Source organism: Fistularia commersonii, chromosome 7 (assembly GCF_037954325.1).
Source record: "Fistularia commersonii isolate RoL2024-O1a breed Wild chromosome 7, RoL_Fcom_v1.0, whole genome shotgun sequence".
Classification (NCBI taxonomy): domain Eukaryota; kingdom Metazoa; phylum Chordata; class Actinopteri; order Syngnathiformes; family Fistulariidae; genus Fistularia; species Fistularia commersonii.
The window spans coordinates 5,340,478-5,363,141 of NC_141290.1; the positions used below are offsets into that span (position 1 = coordinate 5,340,478).

At 41.4% G+C, this 22,664-nt stretch overlaps 2 protein-coding genes across 2 annotated transcripts; one reads left to right on the forward strand and one right to left on the reverse strand.

Moving 5' to 3' along the window:
• Positions 1–411: 411 nt before the first annotated feature.
• On the reverse strand, positions 412–7,568 carry LOC147232448 (cytosolic 5'-nucleotidase 1B). The gene is made up of 6 exons (XM_086149294.1): positions 7,411–7,568; positions 5,100–5,207; positions 4,720–4,855; positions 4,331–4,453; positions 3,300–3,415; positions 412–2,850 (listed from the first exon to the last, which is right to left on the reverse strand). Exons 1-6 carry the CDS (start codon positions 7,444–7,446, stop codon positions 2,614–2,616), a joined length of 756 nt encoding a protein of 251 aa, XP_086005420.1. The 5' UTR covers positions 7,447–7,568; the 3' UTR covers positions 412–2,613.
• Positions 7,569–8,101: 533 nt separating this feature from the next.
• LOC147232449 (GRAM domain-containing protein 4-like) lies at positions 8,102–22,370 on the forward strand. The gene is made up of 19 exons (XM_086149295.1): positions 8,102–8,242; positions 11,198–11,414; positions 12,608–12,713; positions 13,312–13,417; positions 13,506–13,573; positions 13,895–14,027; positions 14,247–14,272; positions 14,928–15,019; positions 15,364–15,455; positions 15,661–15,709; positions 15,810–15,881; positions 15,973–16,016; positions 16,203–16,312; positions 16,833–16,993; positions 19,216–19,363; positions 19,591–19,684; positions 20,236–20,326; positions 20,431–20,499; positions 21,297–22,370. Exons 2-19 carry the CDS (start codon positions 11,229–11,231, stop codon positions 21,402–21,404), a joined length of 1,755 nt encoding a protein of 584 aa, XP_086005421.1. The 5' UTR covers positions 8,102–8,242; positions 11,198–11,228; the 3' UTR covers positions 21,405–22,370.
• Positions 22,371–22,664: the final 294 nt, after the last annotated feature.

The window sequence follows — 22,664 nt, forward strand, 5'->3', positions numbered from 1 at the left end:
ATGACCTTCTGGACTCCTATCAATGCAGAGGGTCTTAAATCACTGAGGGCACTCCGGTAAGTACGGTTTCTTTAATTTGTGTTATTTTTTACTTTGGGGTAGATTTTTTTGATGATATGCTTCTTAAGTATTTTCTCGCACAGTGAAGCCACTCCTCATTACTGGTCCTATTATTATCAGTGAGTTTCAATGTTAGTGCTCTCCTGTTATTTTTCAATTGAAGTGGAAAAAAACAGAAAGATGGAAACAGGTATGGAAATCTTGTCTTTGTTTGGCAGTGTTATCAAATCAGAGCAACATTTTCTCCATCAGCCTCCCTGATGGCTCCTCTTTCATCTGCTGGCTGCTGAGGAGGCGGTCAACATCTCTTGTTTGTACGTATTAAAAAAAAGACTCCCCCACATTACTCCCAAAAGTCCACATTCTTTATTATTTCCAGTAAAATGAAGTGATAAATGTTTCACATTTTCCTCCCACGGCATCTGAGATATTGCTCTGCCAACTTAACCCAATTGAGTTATTCACTGATTTGGATTCTATCCTCTGATTGGTTGAATCTTTACAAAATATTTTTGTTCTAAATACAGCATCCTCCATCATGTTCTCAAGATCTCTTTTGGTACCTTGAACCAAAGCTGAAGTTGAAACATTTTTGCTGAATATTGATCCAAATATCTGGCAAGGAGACATCTGACTTGTCATCAGACATTCCAGAAATTTTATTTTTTCTACTTTTCATGTAATAAAAAGATACAAGACAATTAAATTTCCTTCAATGTCTCTATAAAAAAGCAAATGTGAAAATATTGAAAAATGCTGTCTTATGCTGATTGTCCTATCAGTCTGATGTGTCAGATATTTGGGGTCTAAAAGCTTCACCAGGTTCAGAGTCAAAAACATTGATTTATTCATTAATAAATAAATACAAATATTCAAACTTAACTCTCCCTTTGAAAACACAACCCCCTGGCCTGGTCCCCCAGGTCTGAAACACTGATCAGCTGTTTCAAGGCCAAATGAGATGATTTTACAAAGTCTTTTTCTGACATCTCAACGAGACCACGTGACTGTCAGTCCGTCAGTGGCGCGATCAGAAAATACCGCAAGAAAACTGGGGAGCAGAAACCAAGAGACATGTACACAATTTCTCACCACATGGTACAAAAATATGGAACAATAGCTATGCACTGCATCGCAACAATTCTCTATTTTTCAAGGAATGGTTTGAGAAAGGTATATGGTCAACAATTGCCTTGATGGATGACAAAATGGTGGTCTTTTAGACTATGAACAATTCTGCACTAAACACAGCTTTAACCCTCCCATATTAGAGTTCATAAAGTTACGTAACGCACTACCTCGACAATTTGTATTCCTGACAAAAAATATAATGACGCACCAAACCATACAACCACAGTTACCCCCACTACCACTCCAGGGAATCTCAGTTCTGGATAGAAAATGCAGCAACTCCTTTATTAGAAAATGTTTGACAGAAAACTTATTCCCTGGACATCAAAACAAAAATAATATTTTAAATAAATTTGATAAGGAATCGATTGCTAGCTGCGAACTATGTATCTGACTCTACCCATATCCCCCAAAGCAGAAGAGGCCCACTTCAAAATTATGAATGACATCTACCCATCTAAGGAATTATCGAGGGTATGCCTTAATATTGAAGATAATATTTGCACATTTTGCAAAGACAACATTGAAACCACTGACCATGTATTTTCCTCATGCGAAAAAGTACAGAGCTTTTAGGCTAAAACTCAAAAATGGGTTAAAGACATATTTCCATTGTCACCAGTTTCCTTCTCAAGAGATGATATCACATTTGGTTTACTCTGAAGCAACAAAAGAGATGAACTATGTGTCAATGTTATTTTAGGCCTGGCCAAGTTCTTCATTCACAAAAACAGAATGCAAAAGTGTTCCCCCAATTTTACATTCTTTATAAACGATTTTGAATTATATAAAAAAATCCTTAAAACTTAAGGAAAAATCCAAAAACCAAAAAATGCAGTTTGATGTCTGAGATTTCTTGTGAACCAACAAGTCAAATATGTTATATTCCCCTTGCAAGTTTTTTTTTTAATTTATCTCTCTATTTATCTAATTATTGTCTTTTACTTTCTTTTTTCGTCTCGCATTAAACATTTCTCACAAACCTTTAACACTGTTAACTTCTGATTACATACAGAACGAATGTCCTTATGTCTTTTTCTCCCTCATCCCCAGTTGTTTCATTGACAATCGATTCAACCTTGCCATGTTTATTTATACATATGTATATTTGTTTATACTATTTATGTAAAAAAAAAAAAAAGACCCGAATAATCGGCTTCTATCTGAAAGTAGCTGTATTTGATGCCAAAATATGAATAAACAAGTCATGATTTGCCACAAGGAGCCAAACAGGAAGATAAGATTATTACATCTGCAACAACATTCCACATGCGTTTTTTAGGACCATGTGACCAACCATTAACAAAAATAAAACCACCTAATGAAAATGAAAAAAAAAAAAAGACACCAAGAGACAACCTGTTTTAAAAAGAAAAGTCCACTTTGAAAAAGTATAAAAGGCCTAACGGTAACATGGTGGTGTCACTCCTCCAGGCAGCCGCTGAGCAGGAAGTGAGGCCGCAGCACGGACAGGATGGGTCCCCTGGCGCAGCCAGCCAGGCAGAAGGCTTCATCCACCCGGACGCCACGGCAACGCAGCTTCTTCAAGGCGCTGATGCAGCTCTGCCTGTCGCTGCGTGACGTCAACAGGGTGAAGCTCAGGGGGCTGTCGGACATGCTGAACCGCTGCCGCATATCGCTGAGCTGAGACAAGAAACGCTGCAGGAGGAGTGTGAGACTTTTACACATCAGATGTCAAATGTGAACACACACACACACCATGGATTTAGTCATTTATCATTTACTTAGGTCTATAAATTAGTTTAGCAGCTTAAAACTAAAGGGGAACAGCTCTCGAAATTTGTTGGTGAAATCAAAAAGAAACAGCAGAAAAATCAGGAAAATGATAACCTGAAAAGTCTCATATTATGTGAAAATGTCTGAATAATTAGAGAGAAATGATCAAGTAAACACACCCACAATTACCACTTGAATTAAGAAATGAACCGAAGAGTCCATCTTTTTGAAAAAGGGAAATAGTTGAATTGTTCATGCTCAGATGCACATTTTTTTTTTTTGTAATGATAAAAAAAACATGGCTCTAAATGCAGTTAAAATTGTCTCCCTCTACTTTCACCACGAACACGCCAACTGGTGGATCTGCGTACCTGGACGGCGCCTTGGCTCTGAGCCGCCATGTCGTTGTCGTCGTCACAGAACAAAATCCTGAGCTGTTCTGGTGGGCTGAGGGCCGTCTGCTGGTCCAGCAGGGCGGTGAGAACGCCTGGACCAGAACGGACACAAGAAGGAGGCTTGAACACGCTAGGGGAAAAACTGGGTGTTCGAAAGCAGGTGTTTTATCATTCCGACATGGTGGAGGTCCTCTATTGTAAGTCGCTTTGGATAAAAGCGTCTGCCAAATGCAATGTAATGTAATGTCTGCCAAAATGCAAATGCAATGTAAAGGTAGAAGGGGAGCATCCTGGTACTTCTGCTACACAGGAATTTGCCTGCTATTAGATCCAAATGTGGTGATGACGAAGAGGAGGAGAAGTAGATGAAGGCCAACAGTTGAATGAATTAGCCAGAAAGAATTCATTGGAATCGTGTGCACTGTTAGAAGAAAATCAATAAGTAATAATCACCCCTGGAAATGACACAACTTAATATCCATGAGAGGATGGAGGGTCAGATCGTTTTGTTTTTTTTTTTTTCTTATCAAAGTATGAAAAGGAACTGATATATTTATAAATACACTACAGGAATATCGATTAGTTGTCCCCCCTGAATGTAAATCTCCTAATATTCTGTTTGTTAAATTTCTCTGTCGTTACTGGATTTACGTCAGAATAGCGGGGTCGCTGCCCATCTTTCGCTGTGAGCTGAAAACATACCTCTTCACCAAGGATTAACCCTAGAATCGCACCTAGCCCCCAACCCCCCCGGGGAAAAAAAAAAAAAAAATTATGAAATGAATGTATGTATGTATATGGTTCTGAGATAGCTACTTGGTTGATTGGTCACTTCTGACCTCTGACAACTTGTACTTCGGATCTTTGGTGACTGAATTGCACTTTTTGTAAGTCACCTTGTATAAAAGCTTCTGCGAAATGACTGCAATGTAATGTAATGATTTAGTCACATCCATGATGTTTTTTACACCAAGACAGCACACAAAAGGGGGCTCTGGCTTTCTGACCGCTCTGCGACGCCTTAGATGCCTCCTGTCTGTCCGTCGTCAGGAATAGCTGTACTTTGTTTTTAAGCAGGCTGTCGACGAAGTCCTCTTCACTGGAGAAGCAGAGCCGGCTCACCTCCAAACCTGCAGCCACAAGAATCCCTCGCGTCAGGACTACAAACTCCAGGCCCGGACACTACGTTAGTTACCTTAATGTCTGGAAATTATTTTTTATTACTGTAATGTATGGTGTTGCTGATTAAGTTTTGATTACCATGATGCCACTCATTATTTTTAATTACTGCTACATCTGCAACTGCTGATTAAGTTTGGACTGTCGTAACGTCTGGCGTTGCTGATTATTTTTCAATTACCATAATGTCTGGTGCCGCTGATTAAGTTTTGATTACCGTGATGTGTGGTGCTGTCGACCAGGCGGCCGCTCTGCTGCTGCTGCCGTCGGTCGGTGGTGATCAGAATGATGTCAAACAGCAGCAGCTCAGCGGGATTTTCCTCCAGCAGATATTCATTCACTCTTTGTAGAGCCTGAGGAGAAAAAAAACATCTAGGGAGTCAGTTTCGGTCCCCGAGGATGTTGGATTCCTCGTATCGAATCAGAATCTGCTTTATTGACCAAGTATGTGCACACAAGGAATTTGGCTCTGGTTGAAACTTGTACCTTGTACAGATATGAAGGTAAATAATGACTGGACAAGAGCATTTGAACAATACAAATAATACAAAGTGCGATGTCTGTAATGTCTTTAGTTACATATTGAAGGTGTTTGACCTGCAGCAGTGAGAAAGCCACACCCACTCCATGATCCTTGCTGCTGTCATCAGCTGGGAACAGCGCGGACGCCGCGATAGCGATGACCACGGCGTGATCAGCATCTTTCTGTGGGAAATGCCAACAAAGATCAGATCCTCTTGTTTATATGCAGATTTTATTCCATTTTCTTTAAAAAGAATTGCACTCTTAATGCAGTGATAATATTTACATGAATCTGATTCAATGAGTTTTCAGTATCTAACTTTTAGAAATGTGACTTTTTTTCCCCCACAAATTACCAAAACTTGAGATTTAGAAAAAGCTAAGAAACTTCAAAAAAAAAAAAGTTTTTTAATCGAATAGGATAGGATGAAAATTAAAATACTGATTCAAATTTTCTGATCTGGACTCTTTGTTTAAAGAAATTAGTTTGAAAATATATTAACTTTTCAGTACTCATGTTACATTTTGAAAAATGTGTTTATTTCTGAGTGATGTCAATAGTGCATCAGATAAATCATCAAAGCCTTCTTGCTCTATATTAAGCGGAAACCTGGACTGTTCCTCACACATGTAGTTTAATCTGAAAATTTCAGGAACAACACATGTCATAAATATATAACACAATTTTTTTTACAAAAAATCTGTGTCAATAACACATGCACAATTTCCTTGCTGACATGTTTTTTTTTATTGAACATAAATAGTATAAACAGATATACATATGTACAAATAAACATGGAAAGGTAGAATCGAATGTCAATGAATCAACCGGGGATGAGGAACCAAAGGACAGAAGGACATTTGTTTTGTATGTAATCACTTAACTGTACAAGTTAAGTGTTAAAGGTTTGTGAGGAATGTTTAATACCAGACATAAAATAAAATAACTAAATAGATAAATAAAAAATAAAAAAGTTGCAAGGGGAATATAATATGTTTTTAACTTGGTAGTTCACAAGGAATGTCAGACATCAAACTGTATATTTTTTGTTTTTTGGATTTTTCCATAAGCTTTAAAGATTTTTTTATATAATTCAAAATCGTTTATAAAGAACGTTAAATTGGGGGAACACTTTTGCATTCTGATTTTGAGAATGAAGAACTTGGCCAGGCCTAAAATAACTGGTGACGATGGAAATTTGTCTTTAACCCATTTTTGAGTTTTAGCCCAGCTCTGTACTTTTTTTGCATGAGAAAAATATATGGTCAGTGGTTTCAATGTTGTCTTCACAAAGTGTACAAATATTATCGTTAATATTAAAGCGTACCCTCAATAATTCCTTAGATAGGTAGATGTCATTCATAATTTTGAAGTGGGCCTCTTCTGCCATGGGGGGTATGGGTAGAGTCAGATACATGGTTCGCAGCGTGGCAATCGATTCCTTATCAAATTTATTTAAAATATTATTTTTGTTTTGACGTCCAGGGAATACGTTTTCTGTAAAACATTTTCTGATAAAGGAGTTGCTGCAATTTCTGTCCAGAATTGAGATTCCCTGGAGTGGTAGTGGGGGTAACTGTGGCTGTATGGTTTGGTGCGTCATTATATTTTTGCTCAGGAATATAAATTGTCGAGGTAGTGCGTTACGTAACTTTATGAACTCTGATATGGGAGGGTTAAAGCTATTTTTGGTGCAGAATTGTTTATAGTCTAAAAGACTGCCATTGTCACTCATCAAGTAAATTATTGACCATATACCTTTCTCAAACCATTCCTTGTAAAATAGAGAATTGTTGCGATGCGGTGCATATCTATTGTTCCATATTATTGTACCATGTGGTGATAAATTGTGTACATATATAATTTTCCAGCACAATATTTTTTAAGGAACTCGGAAATTTGACAGGAATCTTGTTGATGTCAAAGTAAGAAATAAGCAGAAGTTCCCTGCGGACGTTGTTACAGGAGCCGCCGCAACTTCTTCCGCTTTTGGCACTATTAACGAATCCCTATCACAAATGATGGAATTTAAATTTGCCTTCGCTGCTTTCCATTCATAAATGGATTTAAAACGCATACGAGGTGTTTCATCGGGATCAGCGGGACGTCGCTATTAATTCGGCAACTTGCAACCGTGTGATTCTTATCAGTTTGATTTAAAAAAAAGTTTGAACGTTTTGTCGTCTTTTCCGGTCGGTGTCATTAAATAGCCATCCACCGATTGCATACGTTTGCATGATCAGGAAGCGTTCACGAGCATAAATAGTACCTGTGTGTGATTTGAACTTTTTGTGATTTCAGTTTTATGATCGGAGAAGCGAATCGAAGGGACGGAACCGCGCAAAGACGCCGTGAGCCCCCCGATCCCACTCCCAGGTGAGTTACCTGCCGCACATCGGTGTTCGGTACAGTTGACGTCATTTCCGCCGTTCAGCCAAGGCTATCAATTTTCTGCGGGAGTCAAGGGTAAAATAAACACGCCGTTCCGTGACAGACACGCTGCAGCAGCATAAACAAATAGTCCGCCCCTCTATCAAAGTCCCTCCACTGACTGTGTTTTTTCTTCGTGGCTGTCAATAAAGTTTAGGTGCCACAGCGTCCCCCCGTGGAAGAAACACGCAATCACATCAACAGGTGCCATGTGACCTCTGTTGAATAGTGTTTGCAAAAAAAACTGTGTCTTCTGTTTAAAGATTCAAATACGAGGGAAAATCACTATCACAGACCTTTATCTGAGTGACCAGGAAAGAAACACAAAGTAGAGAGGGCTGTGTAAAACTACAGGAAGGGTAAAATATTCGTTCAATTTTTTTTTCTCATTTAAAAAAGTTAAAATGATTTAAGTTCATAAAGTTATCGTAAAGAGGTTGCAATTCATTTTCAAATCATCGAGAGAAAAAAAAGATAATGAAAATTATTCAAATAAAAACCCTCGTCAGGGTGACGAGCTGACGTCACCGCGCCTTCAAGAACGTGTACTGGTGACGTCACGTCCTTGTTTCAGCCCGGCCCCCACCCACCGCCGGGATGGTGAGCTGCTAGTCACGCCGGGACCCGACGCCACCTGGTTCCGGGCCACACGTATCGCCTCCTGCGACCCCTCTCATCCCCACACGCCAAAACCTGAGACCGGCCGGAGGGCGGCGTGGACAACCCCGATTCCGGTTCGTCCCGCCCGGTGGAGAAGAACCGGCGCCAGAACTAGCTTCCGGTCACGGTACGAGAGGAATTTGACAGTCTTCCGGGCAACCTGCCGCCGCGGTCCACAGGTGTTGTCCGGTCCGGACGCGAACACACCGCTAGGTGTGTGTGTTTTGTGTTTTGTGTGTGTGTGTTCCGGTAACCGGAAGGTGTCGGTCAGTCGGAGGCGCTCCTCGGAGCGGGTCAGCGAGCGGAGCCGCCGGTTAGCTCTCGGTCAGAGACGGTAGGGAGAGCCGCCCCGTCAAGCCCCCGGGAGTAAACACCGGAAGTCAAACGAGGAGGCAGGAGAAGATCTGATCTCGGTTCTGAGATGGAGAGACGGATCTCCACCTGCAGACCCGCCGAGACCCCACCCTCTGGCCGGGAACAAAAGGAAATGCCTGAGATACCCTCTCTCCTGCGGGTTATCGTTCTAACTGCACTACTACAGCTTCTTCTGTTCATTGTATCATGTAGTATTACCAGCATTTTGTGGTAATTTGTAAACACACTACAATGGTGAGAAATGTACAACATGCACAGTAGTAATATGTCATCAGATTCACCAAAAACAAAAGAGGAGAAATCTAGTATTCACATGGATCATAAAAATCAACATTACAGATGGTCAACAAGGGAATTCCTTATATCACGACAAGAGCAGAGTCCGGTCTAGTGAGGCATCTTGTGGATGAAATTTGCTTGAAAGTGATCTGATATCAGCTAATATATCCTCCAGAGATGGTACTTAAGGGCTCCCGGCTGCAACTGTAAATCCATCGACAATAACTTTGACACAATCGATAGATTTTTAAATTGTAAAAGTTATTTGGCGTCTATGAAGAAAAGAGTGGTCAGAGGTCGAGCTTTAATAATCATTAGTGGCTTCGTGTGTCCAGTTAGTGTGTTTACATTGGCGGATGATGCTTATGTTGAGGGCGATACACAAACACACACACACACACACACACTTGTGTCAACCTGTGAAACGAGTCCCACCGGCTGCTTTCAGACTCATTAGAAGCCACCGGATAGGTTAATCGCCCGACACGCACACCAGCGTCCCGGATGTACACACCTAATGCACATCTATATGTTTGCGTATATCCGCATGTGTGTCTGTGAGGTGATATTGTGAAGATCGAAATACAATCAGATATTTGTTGTTTAAATATGCAAAGTGTTCTGTCAAGAATCAGGTGGACTGTTCAGATTCTCCATGTTTTCCTGCCCTGGTTCTGCGCAGTCCAAAATCAGTCAGAAGGTTCACTGAAGGCATTCAAGTTGATTCTGAAGTTCATTTCTTAGCTTAACTGGCAAATTTGTCTATCGGTCTGGATGAGAGGGTGAAGGCTGGATGCTTCTGTGAAATTTGACAGCTGACACGTCCAGTTGAACCCCGCCTCTTGCCTCAATCTCAGCAGGGATTGGCTGCAGCCCCCTCCACCTCATGAACTGGATAAACAGCATTTATACAAATGCTATTTATTTTCTGTTCAGTTTCTTTCAGTGAATTCATTAATGACCTGATTGTTTGATCTTTTTTATTATCAAGAATTCTCTGTCTTGTTTTTTTTTTGTTTCCTAATCATGGGGGAAAGGCCAAGAATAAAACTGTGGTATATGTCTTTTAATAATCACAGCTGTAAATTGACTAGAAATTTTTCCAAGAATGAAAACACTGGGAAATGACTGCACTTCCACTGGAAGTTGCTGTTTGTTCATTATTATTACTGTTATCATTATGTGGAAATACTTTGGTATGGTAGCAAGATTTTCCTCAGGATTCCAGAATTAAAATCACCTTGTAAAAGATCTGCAAATTTTTTATAAAAACGATTTAAAAAAGAAATAATATTAAAACTGACTAAAAATAGACCCATATGTAGCCAATTGTGGTAAAAAAAAAACCAAAAGTATACAGAATCAGATATTTTCAATAGAATCAGACATTGTATTTTCAATTATAAATTTTACATCTTATATTTTATGCAATATATTTGACTTGGTTGTGGTTGCAGGGTTTGTGTTTTCTATGTGTACAAATTCTTCACACTAACCTTTACTGCTTAATATATTTACAATGAGGAAGAATAATTTGCAAAGCACAGGATGTGAGTGAGGGGGGGTGTAATCTGTCAGGTGACCCACATTTACCTGCCACCACAGCTGCTGGCCTTTCCGGAGGCCCGGAGGTCACAGGTCACTCACAGCAACCCTTTTGGCACTGATGAGGCGAAAAAATCTAGGATAGTAAAAACATAAAATGTAAAAATTTCATGATTTCTGTCGCCAGTTTCAAAAAGGAACAGGATTTGTCTGTATTTTTTTTTCAAGTTCTTTTTTCTGATGTTTGATGTCATTCTTTACATGTTTTTGTCTAGTATTACTAGTTTTTTAAAACTGAATGACTGGTTCAGTTACCTAGCTGTCTGATATTTTCTTTTGCTCTCACTGATCAGAGAATTCCTTCACTTTCCTGACGTTCCAATCTTTGCTCTCTTGATGTGAAGTTATCTTTCACTGTCAGGCATTTTTTTTCCCTTCAGTTCAATTTTTTCAAACTTTTGTCACCCTGGCTTTTAGAATTATCCACAAATCTAGACTAACATGTTCCTTATTTTCCAGAGCAACTTGTTTCTTGCAATTATTTAAAAAAATGTCTCTAATATTATTTATTTATTTATTTATTTATTGCCGATTTTCATGTCCTGTATTCTGACATTCAATGTAAATGATACTTTCTTTTGGTAGCAGACGATTGCAGAAGTTAAACGCCGACTTATTTGTAATTTAATGCAGATTTAAATGTAATTCATTGCTAGTAAGAAGTAATTTATTATTCATTTTTTAACATTCAGTAATCATTGTGCAGGTTTTAAAAGGTGAATTATTACTCTCTATGACATCACACTATCTGAGGATGTGAAAATAGATCAATTTTTTTAACGTCCCGCTCTGATTGATTGGTTGCTCTGCCCTCCCCCCCCAGCGGGCCGCCGGCCATGGTCAGGTAGGAAACCATGCTGAAACGTCTGGACAGGATCCGCTTCCGGGGCCAACGGCGGGACGACTTCCTGGACCTGGCGGAGTCGCCTAACACCTCGGACACGGAATGCAGCGAGGACGTGGCGGCAAGAAGCCGCGGCTTCGTCAGGGAGCCGGAGGAGGGGCGGGAGGCAGAGCCAGAGGCACAGAATGACGCCCAGGTACAGAAACCCCTCCAAAGCCAAAATCAACTATATTGTGAGTTTTACCACATGTCCTAGACATACAGAGGAATCGAGAAAATGTTTCTCACAATCCCACGGGGACACGAAATTAACAAAATGATAATAATAGAGTGCAAATTAAACAGTAAACATTATATTAAACAGTTAACATTAAACAATAAGGTTTAAAGTGCACGCAGATACAAATTGATGACAGACATTTGCAACGTGAAGACTGAAATGTCACCAACAAGAAATACCGATGAGATCTTAATAGATAAATAAATAATCACACGCTGCTATCTGCTTGTTCTGGCCTCTCGTACAGACAACAAATACTCCAACTGTCCAGGCTGCTTTTTTTATTTTAGGATTTTATAGTGATTACTGTGTGATAAGACCGTCCCTATGAGCTGACGCACTAAGAGGAGGTTTTGTATGTTTCCTGTTTATTCCTGTCTGTTTCCTATGGATGCGGGCTAGAGGACAGACACTCCTTTTTATTTTATTTACTCCCCACTCAGACTCTGGACGGATGTGTGCTGTCCCCTTAAGAGTCTCTGTTTATATTTCAAAATCTTTTGTTGTTTTAATCTCCTCTAAATAACTTGACTGTGTTATTATCCAGTCATTTCTCACCAATACACAGATCTCTGCTGAGGCCCAGTCCGAGCGTCCAGGAAACTTTGATTTAAAAAAAAAAGGGGGGGGGGGGGTTCTTAATTTTAAGCATTTCGCAATTCTAGGACCACTTTATGTTTGGCAGATTTCCTGGTAGTTTCCCATCGAAGCTCAGTATCTCCCCGTCCTGATTTTTGTCGGGGAATTTTCATTTCAGATTTTTTACATTTTTTTTTCAGTCCAGGCTTTGACGCAGTCATTTCCCTTCTTTAGCACCAGTTTAGAATATCTGTTTACACAGAAATAATATGAAGGTAAAATAAAAAAATAAGAGTTATCAATATAAATAAATTTAAGGTCTGTTCCGTGCAAATTGAGGTCAAAGGTCACAGCAGGTACCCCCTTGGAGGAATCTGTGCTTTCTTTGTTGTGAGTAAAAATACATGTTCAGACGTATTGGATTACTTTTCAAGGCACATACAAACACACACAGAAACACATTCCCCAGTGACCGTGTGTGTGTGTGTGTGTGTGTGTGTGTGTGTGTGTGTGTGTATTTCTGGCCTCAGGTTGGCCCAGGATCCTTTTCCGCGGCCCTCCAAGATGAGCCTAGGACGGACCTGAATGAGGTCAAAGGTCACCTGGAAATTGCCCTCCTGGAGAAACACTTCCTGCGTGAGTTTCCCCAAAGAGAGACAAGGTCTTTTTGCTAAAAAAAAAAAAAGAAAGGAAAAAAAGCTGGTGTCAAGAATTTATTGTGATTTTATTTATGCTGGCTTAAATTTTATCTCTTGCCAGCTTTATCATTAATTTCATGCTATTTTTCGCTGATTTTTGGTCAGTTTCCACTCACACGTGGTAATTTTTTTGGTCAGATTAGAGAGAACACACGACAGAGACCTCGACAGAGTGTAAAGTTCTTTTTTCATTAAGACTTTTAAGTCAGGTGACACCACCACCAATTGGTCTTTTTAATCTCCTCTGGAGCCGTAACTCATTATTTAGAGTCCTGGGTCAGGAGCATGACGGGTAATCCCTCAATAGCTGCCCGTCTGCTTTATGTAACACCGGCAGCTATTAAAAGCCCCCGCTCACGTCTCTTCACACACACACACTGCCGGGGGCCTCAAATAAAACTTGCAGTGTTAATTAAAATGAATCGATCAGGAGTCAATTTGGACACTTGAGCTTTTTGCACCCGTTTTTTCCGATCATGTGACTTTCCCACGTCCAATCATGTGACTGGTCTCTCGACCTCCTTCCCCTCGCTCAGAGGAGGAGCTGAGGAAGCTGCGGGAGGAGTCGACGGTGGAGTCCCTGCGGCAGGAGCTGGAGAGGGAGCGCTGTCGCTGCTCGGACCTAGAGCAGAAGCTGAGGAGGTCAGAGGTCTCCAGGTCCGCCTCCTGCTCCTCCCAGACTCCCGACACCTCTGATTCATCTGAACCCTGTATGTCTCCCTGCTCACAGACTGGAGGACTCGCCCCCATTGGTGCCCAAGGCCACACCCCCTCCCCCGCCCGCCGTCAGCAGCCCAGGTCTGAGCCCAACCGTTCACTCTTGCCCCTCTCCGAGAACCCCCCTCCTCTGATGTGCTTCCAGAATAAAGGGAACCCCTTTGCTTACACCCTTCTATTTGCAACCTCCAGTATCTTCACTATTGTGTATTGTTGGGAGTGTGTGTGTGGGGGGGGCGAAGATGGTTTAACCCCCAAATAGAAGGTTAAAGGACAGTTCCCTTTGTAGGAAGTGTCATTCTGATCATTATTGGATCACAAACAAGTACTGCATGAATATTATAGCAGTCAAAAATATTTCAGAGGAAGTTGCAAGTCGGAATTATTTCTCCTTCTGCACAGAGCGTCAGAGGGACACCCGCTCCTACCGGCTCCAGAAGTGGCTCTACGACCGGCTGGGCGTCTACATCGAGGACTTCCGCTTCCAGCCTGAGGAGACGACGGTAGAGGCGGAGGAGCCGCTGAGCGCCAAGAGGTGGGATGAAACAAGCAGCTCAGGCCGCAAAGTCTGCAAGAAAGAGCCTAAAAAGCAAACAGAGCAAAAGCAAACAGAGCAAAAAAAGCAATCCCTTTTGCAAAATCTGTCAAATAATTAGCACTGTATCAGACTGTTCAAATTGATCGGGCTTCTTCCCAGAGATACAAATACAGTGAGAGTGCGTGTTGAGCCGAGCCATGTCTTTCTGCTCCACAGGCTGACGGAGAACATGCGGCGACTCAGTGAGTATTTCCTCCCCACGCCGCCCCGACCTTCTATCCCATGTCGAAATAAGCCGCTCCACAGGATGGAAACCATGCGTAGAAACAAATACACTACCCAGAGCCAGTCCTGCAAAAGAGCTTTGTGCATTTTATTTATGAAAACACGATCCTCCGTCGTCCTGACATGGCCAGCCTCTGTCCAGGAATACCTGATAGGTGCGATGGAATTGGATGACCACCAAAACACAGAAGACTTCAAGAGATCGAGACAGCACCGAATCAGCGGCGTCACAAAATACGGATTTGCCTTAAAATCCTCTTAAAATGATCACTTCCTGAATAGAGCTCAGAATGGAGCTGCAATCAATATCTGAATTAAACATAATGGTCAGCCCTAATTTGAAAATAAACTCAAAAACATCAATTGAAAAAATAAAAGAAAAAGTCCTACTCTACATGATCCGTTTAAAGGAAGGCTAACAGGATTTTTAAAAGAAAAGCATACACGGATACATGTCGATATATGTTATAGCAGCTGGTTAGTGATCATATAATCAATATTGATGCCAACCCTTCTCTGGAACATATTGGTGCACATCCTGATAACACGCACACACACACACACACACAAACAGAACAGGTATGTATAAAGAGTGTCTTGTGGTGTTTCCAGAGCGAGGATTCAAGCCGGTGACCAACTTCATGAGAAACCTCTCTGCTCTGTCCAGCTGGTTCTCTGTCTACACGTCGGCCATCGCCTTCATTGTGAGTCACAACACACACACTTCACTCGTAAACTAGTACAGTTCTACACTGCCACATAGACACACATGGGTGCCGCAGCAAATTCACGCTCTGACCCCAGGCTAGTCCCACCACACATGCACAAAAATACAAACCCACTTTCCCACAAGCACACACACACACACACACACGTGTACACACCTGCACATAGCATGCCCTCACATGCTTGTCGTCTTACACTGACATTCACATACACTCCCACACCTGCACACTCTCTCACACACAGATTTCAATGTGAGTGATTACGGAAAGAACGGATGATCATCTAAACTATTTGGTGTTTGTGTGTGTGTGTGTGTCTGCAGTTTTACATGTACGCAACGTGGCACGGCTGGACCGTCCCCATGTTCCTGTTCCTTGCCATCCTCCGCCTCTCTTTGAATTACCTCATTGCCAGGTCTGTCAGAGCCTCAGCCAATCACAGTTCACCCTGTGAAAGGACAGGACCATTCATCAAACAGATCATTTTGTACTATTTCTTTTACATGTTGAAACCTGCTTGCGACACCGTATCGCCTCAAGGAGTTTAGAATATAGCAGACTTTAATTACATAAATAGACCGAACACACACACAGGTTAAACTGAAATCTCTGTTTCTCAGGGGCTGGAGGATCCAGTGGAGCATTGTCCCTGAGGTCTCAGAGCCCGTGGTGAGAAATTTGTCATCTTCACACCAACAATCCACCAACACCTGCAGGTTTATTCTTTATTTATACAATATTGAAAAAACGAACAAACCATGTCTTCCAGGAGCCTCCCAAAGAGGACCTGACTGTATCAGAGAAGTTCCAGCTGGTTCTGGATGTGGCTCAGAAGGCTCAGGTGAGGGTTCATGCCCCTAGGTCCCCCTGCTCCTGGTTCAGCAGACCTACCTTCACTCACTTTGTTTTTGTTTTTTTATTTGTTTTTCCAGAATCTGTTTGGGAGGATGGCCAACATCCTGGAGAAAATAAAGAAGTAAGTTGAGTGATTTGACAGCAGGGTCTGATTGACAGGTCCTGGTTTCTCAACTAAACTGGAAAATAAAGTCAGTATTGTGTTTGAAGATGAAATAATTAATAATCTTTCAAAGTTGTTTAATTGTTTTTTTGGGTCATTTTAAAGTTCCATAATATGACCGTGTGTGTGTGTGTGTGTGAGTAGCCTCTTCATGTGGGTGCAGCCAGAGTTGACCCAGAAGCTGTACGTGGGTCTGTGGGTGGCCTTTGTCGCCTCCTGCCTGTTGCCCTACAAACTGCTGGGATTCATCATCGGTAATTTATCAATATTATCACCTTTTACTTTATGCACAATCACAATGCTCGGATATTTTGTAACGTACCACCATTTGGATACACCTGGACAATTCAAATTATTCATACTAAATCAGTTCAATCTGCAATGTCAACATTCAGTCGCCGCCTATGTGTTTTGTACTTTGATTCAAGGCAATTTTTCTGTTTTTACTTCCTTTTTTTTCACCTGAACATTGGAATGAACCAGGAGTAAACAAGCAACTGTTCACATTAAGGATCGATTGAAAGTAAACCCTCTGACACTTATTTTAAAAATCCTATAATAAAGGAACTTTCTATTTTAGCAAATATCCTAAATTTAAGTAGGAAATAATCCCATTATCACCTGAAAAGATGAAGACGTTTCACTTAAAACCTGGGACAGCTGAAACATGAGGGAGTAATCCTCTGAAATCTAGCCTAAACAGTCAGTGAAAGTTACTCTTTACTTCCTGTTCCTAATTTATTGTTTTGTCGCCGGCAATGATCTTCCCCTCAGGTTTCTACGCCGGCATCAAGTTCTTCATCATCGACTTCATCTTCAAGAGCTGCCCCAAGCTGAGGCAGCGCTACGACACACCCTTCATCATCTGGACCAACCTACCCACCGATCTGCAGCTGAAGGAGCGCGGAGGCGGTGGCGCAGCACTTGGTCGGCGGGTCAGTCACAGTAAAAAAGGGGGAAAAAACGTCTAAGTCTGGTCGCAGTGCGGTGGAGAAAGACGATACCTAGTCCTTCACTGCCTTGGACAAAACTAGTTTCTAAGCTGGTTAATTTCCTAAGATAATTAGCATATCGAGCCATTGTCAGTTGACTCTACAGCATTTTTTTTAATCTTTTTTTATTTTATTTTTTTTACCCTGGATTCAAATGGTGTCATAGTATGAGACACTGGTTCTCGTACCTTCTCACACCAACTCAGAATCACCTCAGAAAATGCTAGGCTCTCCAAGTATTAATACACAGTAGTGCAGTAGGTGGAAGTTTTATTCCTTTATATTATTGCCAGCCACTTAAAACATAAATTAAAACTGTGGCCTTAAATACAAGAAAGGAAAAAAAATGAAACCGACTTAAATAATGCCTAGATTAAAATGTATTACATCTAAAAGTCAGATGGCAAATGTCCTTCATCAACAACCTGCCACAGTCGCAGGAGGAAGCGGCCATGTCTGTCTTCAATCTCTTCATTTTTCCATTTTAAAACCAAACAAGCAGTTTTCTTACCTCAGCCAATTCCACCAATGACTGCAAGACTTAATTACTGGTTAAAACAAAGGGAAGGGAAAGTAATACGTTTTTAAAAATTATTTTAAATCATAAGGTTAGCCAGATTTGCGAGACCTGTGGCTGGTTAGCTAATAGCTGAACCGGCTGCGGTTCAAACCGGATCCGACTGGTTACAGCGGCTGCTCACTGCTCTGCCTGCTCTGAGTGTCTGCCATTTTGTTTTTGTTTTGTTTGTGTTTTTTCTTTCAGCTCTCTGAGTGTGAACAGGTAGGACGCTGCTGTGTGTGTGTGTGTGTGTGTGTGTGTGTGTGTGTGTGTGTGTGTGTGTGTGTGTGTGTGTGTTAGCATCGCTAGAAATGAGATGATCAGAAGTCCTAGCGGCCCGCTCCTCCCTTTAGCGCCCCCTAGGCAAACTAGGAAAACCCACAAAGTCAGATTTTTTATCGTGTGTTTTTGTTTTCCACTAGTGATGGCCGATACACACTTTAACAATATGATACCCATTACTTTTCACCCATATGTCATCTGATGACTCAGTTTTTTTTCTTTCGCAATTAAATGACAAATACTGTTCATTTAATGTGAAAAACAAACAACACTGACAAATATATATAACGCGCTGCGCCTCTGGTCACATGATATGGATGAACTAGTTCAATTTTATAATGTGCCAAGAGGGTTTGGGGGTCGGAAGTGACATGTGTCCTTTAATTTCGCATTTATAAATTGCCGCAATTTCCAAACTATTGACAACCTGAATATAAGCCGCATCAGCAAGCTGATCGCTATCTTCGTATTGCTCCTGCGCATTAAACTTATTTGAGTTGTCTTCTTCAGTGTCGGAATTGAACAGCCTCATAATTTCACGTAAATTCATTCGTCCGATGTGACGAGGGTAAATGTTTTGGTGGCATGAAGCATGTTTGCCCAGAACAATCCATAAATTAGCCACATCATTTTTTCAGACGCAGTGTTCAAAGCGCATGAAAAAAGTAGCAGCTCATAGTCTGAAATATACGGTACTATTCAATACTGTATTAGGGTAATCAATTTACAAATGAGTAGCGCGTGAGTATGGATATATATCAATACCATGGAATCAATACCCCCATTAGTTGCTCTCCATCTGGGTATCCTAGAGTGTGGTTTGTGATTTCTGTCTTTTCCTGGGTGTCACCAATGGTTCCCATCTCCAGCTTCCTTTTTCCCCCATGGAGATCAGCAAGGGACTATCAGAAAAAAACTTCAGATGTCCCCAATGGGCAATTGGAGGGAAGCTTCTTTACGTAACTGGATACCTTAAAAAAAGTCGACCTGGAGAACTAACAGAAATGTTGTCAAGTAGTGAGAGGAAACACCAGACAATGTTAAAGAAATTTGAAAAAAATGCTTGACAATGAACAAGACCATTACCGTAAGAGTTTCAATGACTTGAAATAAATTAGGATTAAAAGACTTAAATTTAAGGGGAAGAATTACCATGTATCAAGGAAGAAAGGCCAGATAGAAAATCTGATTTTCAAAATTCAAAGATGTTTTTATTTTCTCGCCTGAGGGAGAGAAAGTCACACCGGGCCAGTCTGAATCCGCTGAATGAGCTACTGATATTATGGTCTGTGTTTTGTTTTTTTCCCCACACATAAACACCAAGGTCACGACGGCGGGTGGCCGAGGCAGCCTTAGTGCCGCCGCCCCAGCAGGTGTGGGCCGGGATGAGGAGGGGGGCCGCTACTACAGCACCAAGAGGGGGGCCTTCCATGAAGTGTTCAGCCTACCAGAGAGCGAGCGCCCCCTACCAGGTGAGGACGGAACTGCAGTATTCATAGCTATTTTCAATTTATTTTATTAAGATTTAGATAGATGTGCATTTTGTAATCAATCATTTTAACTTTCCGCTCCTTTTTGTCACATAAACTGAGATATGAACATTTTGGGTTGAAATACACAGTAATAATGAAAACATACGGTATCATTCATGAAATTTTGGGCTGTTTTTACCTTCGTTGTGTGTTTGTGTGTGTTTCAGTGTGTGAGAACGGCTGGCGCTGCTGCCTCATCAACCGAGACCGGAAGACGCCAACAGACTACATCCGCAATGGAGTCCTTTACGTCACCGAGAAGTAGATCCACACAAACCCACCTTTCTTTTCTCCAGTATCTACCAAACTTTGGCTGCATGAGCTCAACTGAATCTAAGAAAAACTCACAACATTCCCCCAAAAATAGAAAACCAGTGGTACAAAAAAAAAACCCTAAGTGGTCTTTTAATAAACAGAAGTTTGTAAAGGTTTTGTATGTTACTGTCTAAAGGCACTAGGTAAAGAAATGATGAAAATGTTATCTATAGCCACAAGCAGGAAGTGACCTGAAAGTATTCAAGAAATCAAAAGTACTTCTAAAGTGTAGTATAATTGACTCAAATTTCCCGGAAAATACTTTCATATATTCGTGACAGGAGTTTGAGTACATGGAATATTTTTGAGAGTATATGTGAAAATCGACTGGGAAATGTTGGCATTGGGTGCTAGGTAACAGTGTTGAAGCTTGTGTCTACTGTAGCACTTAGCATTTAGCTTCTCCTGCACAAAGTCAAGATTTCAGAAGTGTATGCTTCTTCCACGCCAATCCTGACTGGGTCTTCCTCTTCCCTTTTCTCTGCCCCCCCTCACAGCTACCTGTGCTTTGAGAGTTCCAGCTCCAGGTCAGGATCCTCCAAGAGGAACAAGGTCATCAAGCTGCTCGAAATTACCGAAATCCAGAAGGTACGTCACTTACTGCTTTCCCGGTCACGTGGTTCACCCTTTACTCGAGTTACCAGTCAGTTCCAGTTAGACACAGTTTGCTAACATCAGTCTTCCTCTTCCAGTACAAGGTGTTGTCTGTGCTGCCTGGTTCTGGGATGGGTATCTCCATAGCAACGCCATCCACCCAGAAGGTGAGAACAGCTCATAGATCAGCAAAGGGACAGTGCCTTACTTTGTCACTTTTTCTGTCTCACACAGAAATTACTCAGAGGGTAGTAGTCTTTTTGGTTAGCTTTAGCCACCATGCTAATGCTATTCCATGCTTGAAATGTCATGATTCAGGTGTCAGACTATTTGTTCAAAATCTTCAAATTAGAAAGAAGATGATAAGGAATCATTTTTGCAAAGTGTCATATGATCCCAGTCCAAACAGAGAAGGAGGTTAGAGGTGGGAAATGGTTTGATTTTAGTTAGGCGAAGTCTTTAGCGTTCAAAAAAGGCTTCTATTCGGACAGGGTAGAATGGTTTAATTTCAAGCAGGAAGTTTGTCATCACACCGGTTTAGATTTATTTCTGCTCCACTTCATTTGCAAAACCCTGGAATTTCGAACCTTAGGTTTGAGTTTGCAAGCCAGCTGGTAGCTAAGTGGCGTCATCGTTAGTGACAGATTCAGTGTCGTGGGTCTACTAGTTGCTTTTCTTAAGTTCTGCTCCTGGTCACATGATGTAAAGAAAGTTGAACAGTGGTAGGAAGTCCCTCCTCCGTCTCCCTCCTGTTTCGACCTCCTCTTCAAAATAAAAGTAATATCATGGTGAAAGGTGATCTATCGTAGGTCTGCCTTTCTGATTAGGAGAGTTAGACGGGTCACTTCCTGGGTTTCTGACACCGTCCATCTCTATTGGCTGGGCAACTGGCACCATATTTGTAGTTCCACCGTTTGACCACTAGAGGCATGTCATCATCGCGCTGTTGTTCTCTGTTCCGCAGCCGATGGTGTTCGGAGCCATGATGCACCGAGACGAGGCCTTCGAGGCCATCTTTAACCAGCATATGAAGATGGTTGCCATGGCGGCGGCCACCAGCACGGAGACGTAGTGGCTCAGAGGCGGCGGCGGCTTTTCCCAGCGTCTGGAGCGGTTCATTCACGTCAGACTTTTGACTGCCCGCTGATCCACCAATCAGCTGGCAGCATCAGAGGACCCTGGCGTGTCACATGTCGCAGCCGACCCGGCGCCACATCCAGCTGCAGCCGCCAGCGAACCCCCCTTTTGATCTGCATGCCCCTTTACGTTAAAAGTGAAACAGGGACTGTTTTTTAAACCTTTTTCAAACCAATCACTTCTTTTTTTTTCTCTTTTCCCTTTTTGTCTATTAGTTTTTTTATATAAAGAAAATTCAAATCTTTAAATCTTTTTACTTTCAATCAGTCAAAAGGCCACTTTTTTGGCCACTAAATAATCTACACGATCGAATCAATCAATCAACAACAATCACAAAGAGTCGACCTCAGACAAGGACAACAGTCAGTTATAATGATAATTAATGTTACCTATGATGTAAAATCTTTTCACACAAAAAATAAGATACTCAGTTTCCGTCCGAACAAAAGTTTCAAAGTTCAAAACATAAAAATCCATCAGGAAAATAAAAGATTAAAAATATAAGAAATGATAAATATCAACAAGGTGACGACGGAATTCAGCATCAAGCAAATTTTTTTCCTTTGCGCTAAACCTTTGCATTTCTTATTCAGAAGCATTGAATAACTTTCATCCATTCATTCACTGGAGTCGTCCAACTCGACTCACCTGTTTAGTCAAATATTGTTTACAATAAAAGCCAATCAGTTGTCAATGGAGACCATCGAAACATCAGCTGAATGTAGTAAAAAGTACCCGATGTAGTGAAAGTACCTGACGTGCAAGTACATTGAGCTGCATGGCTTTAACGCCAAACCAACGATTAGATGATACTGACTGAGTCGGTGTCGGTCAGGAGGGTTTTTATGCTGAGACAAACCGTCCGATTCTCATTTCCGATTAAATTTTTTTTTTAAATGAATCATGAATTAGAAAGTCAAGTCTTTACTGCATTTTTGTATGTTTTAGATTCAGCACCGAAGGAGCCGGGGCTTCTTTTCACCGCCTGTCAGTCAAACTGTCACTCACAATCCTTTGTTTAAAAAGAACCAAAACATTCTGTTGGGTCTATTTAGAAAGACTGCGGGTATGAAGTTGTATTAGGCCTGGCGAGTGTGTGTGTGTGTGTGTGTGTGTGTGTGTGTGTGTGTGTGTGTGTGTGTGTGTGTGTGTGTGTGTGTGTGGGGGGGGGGGGGGGGGGGGGGGGGGTGTTCAT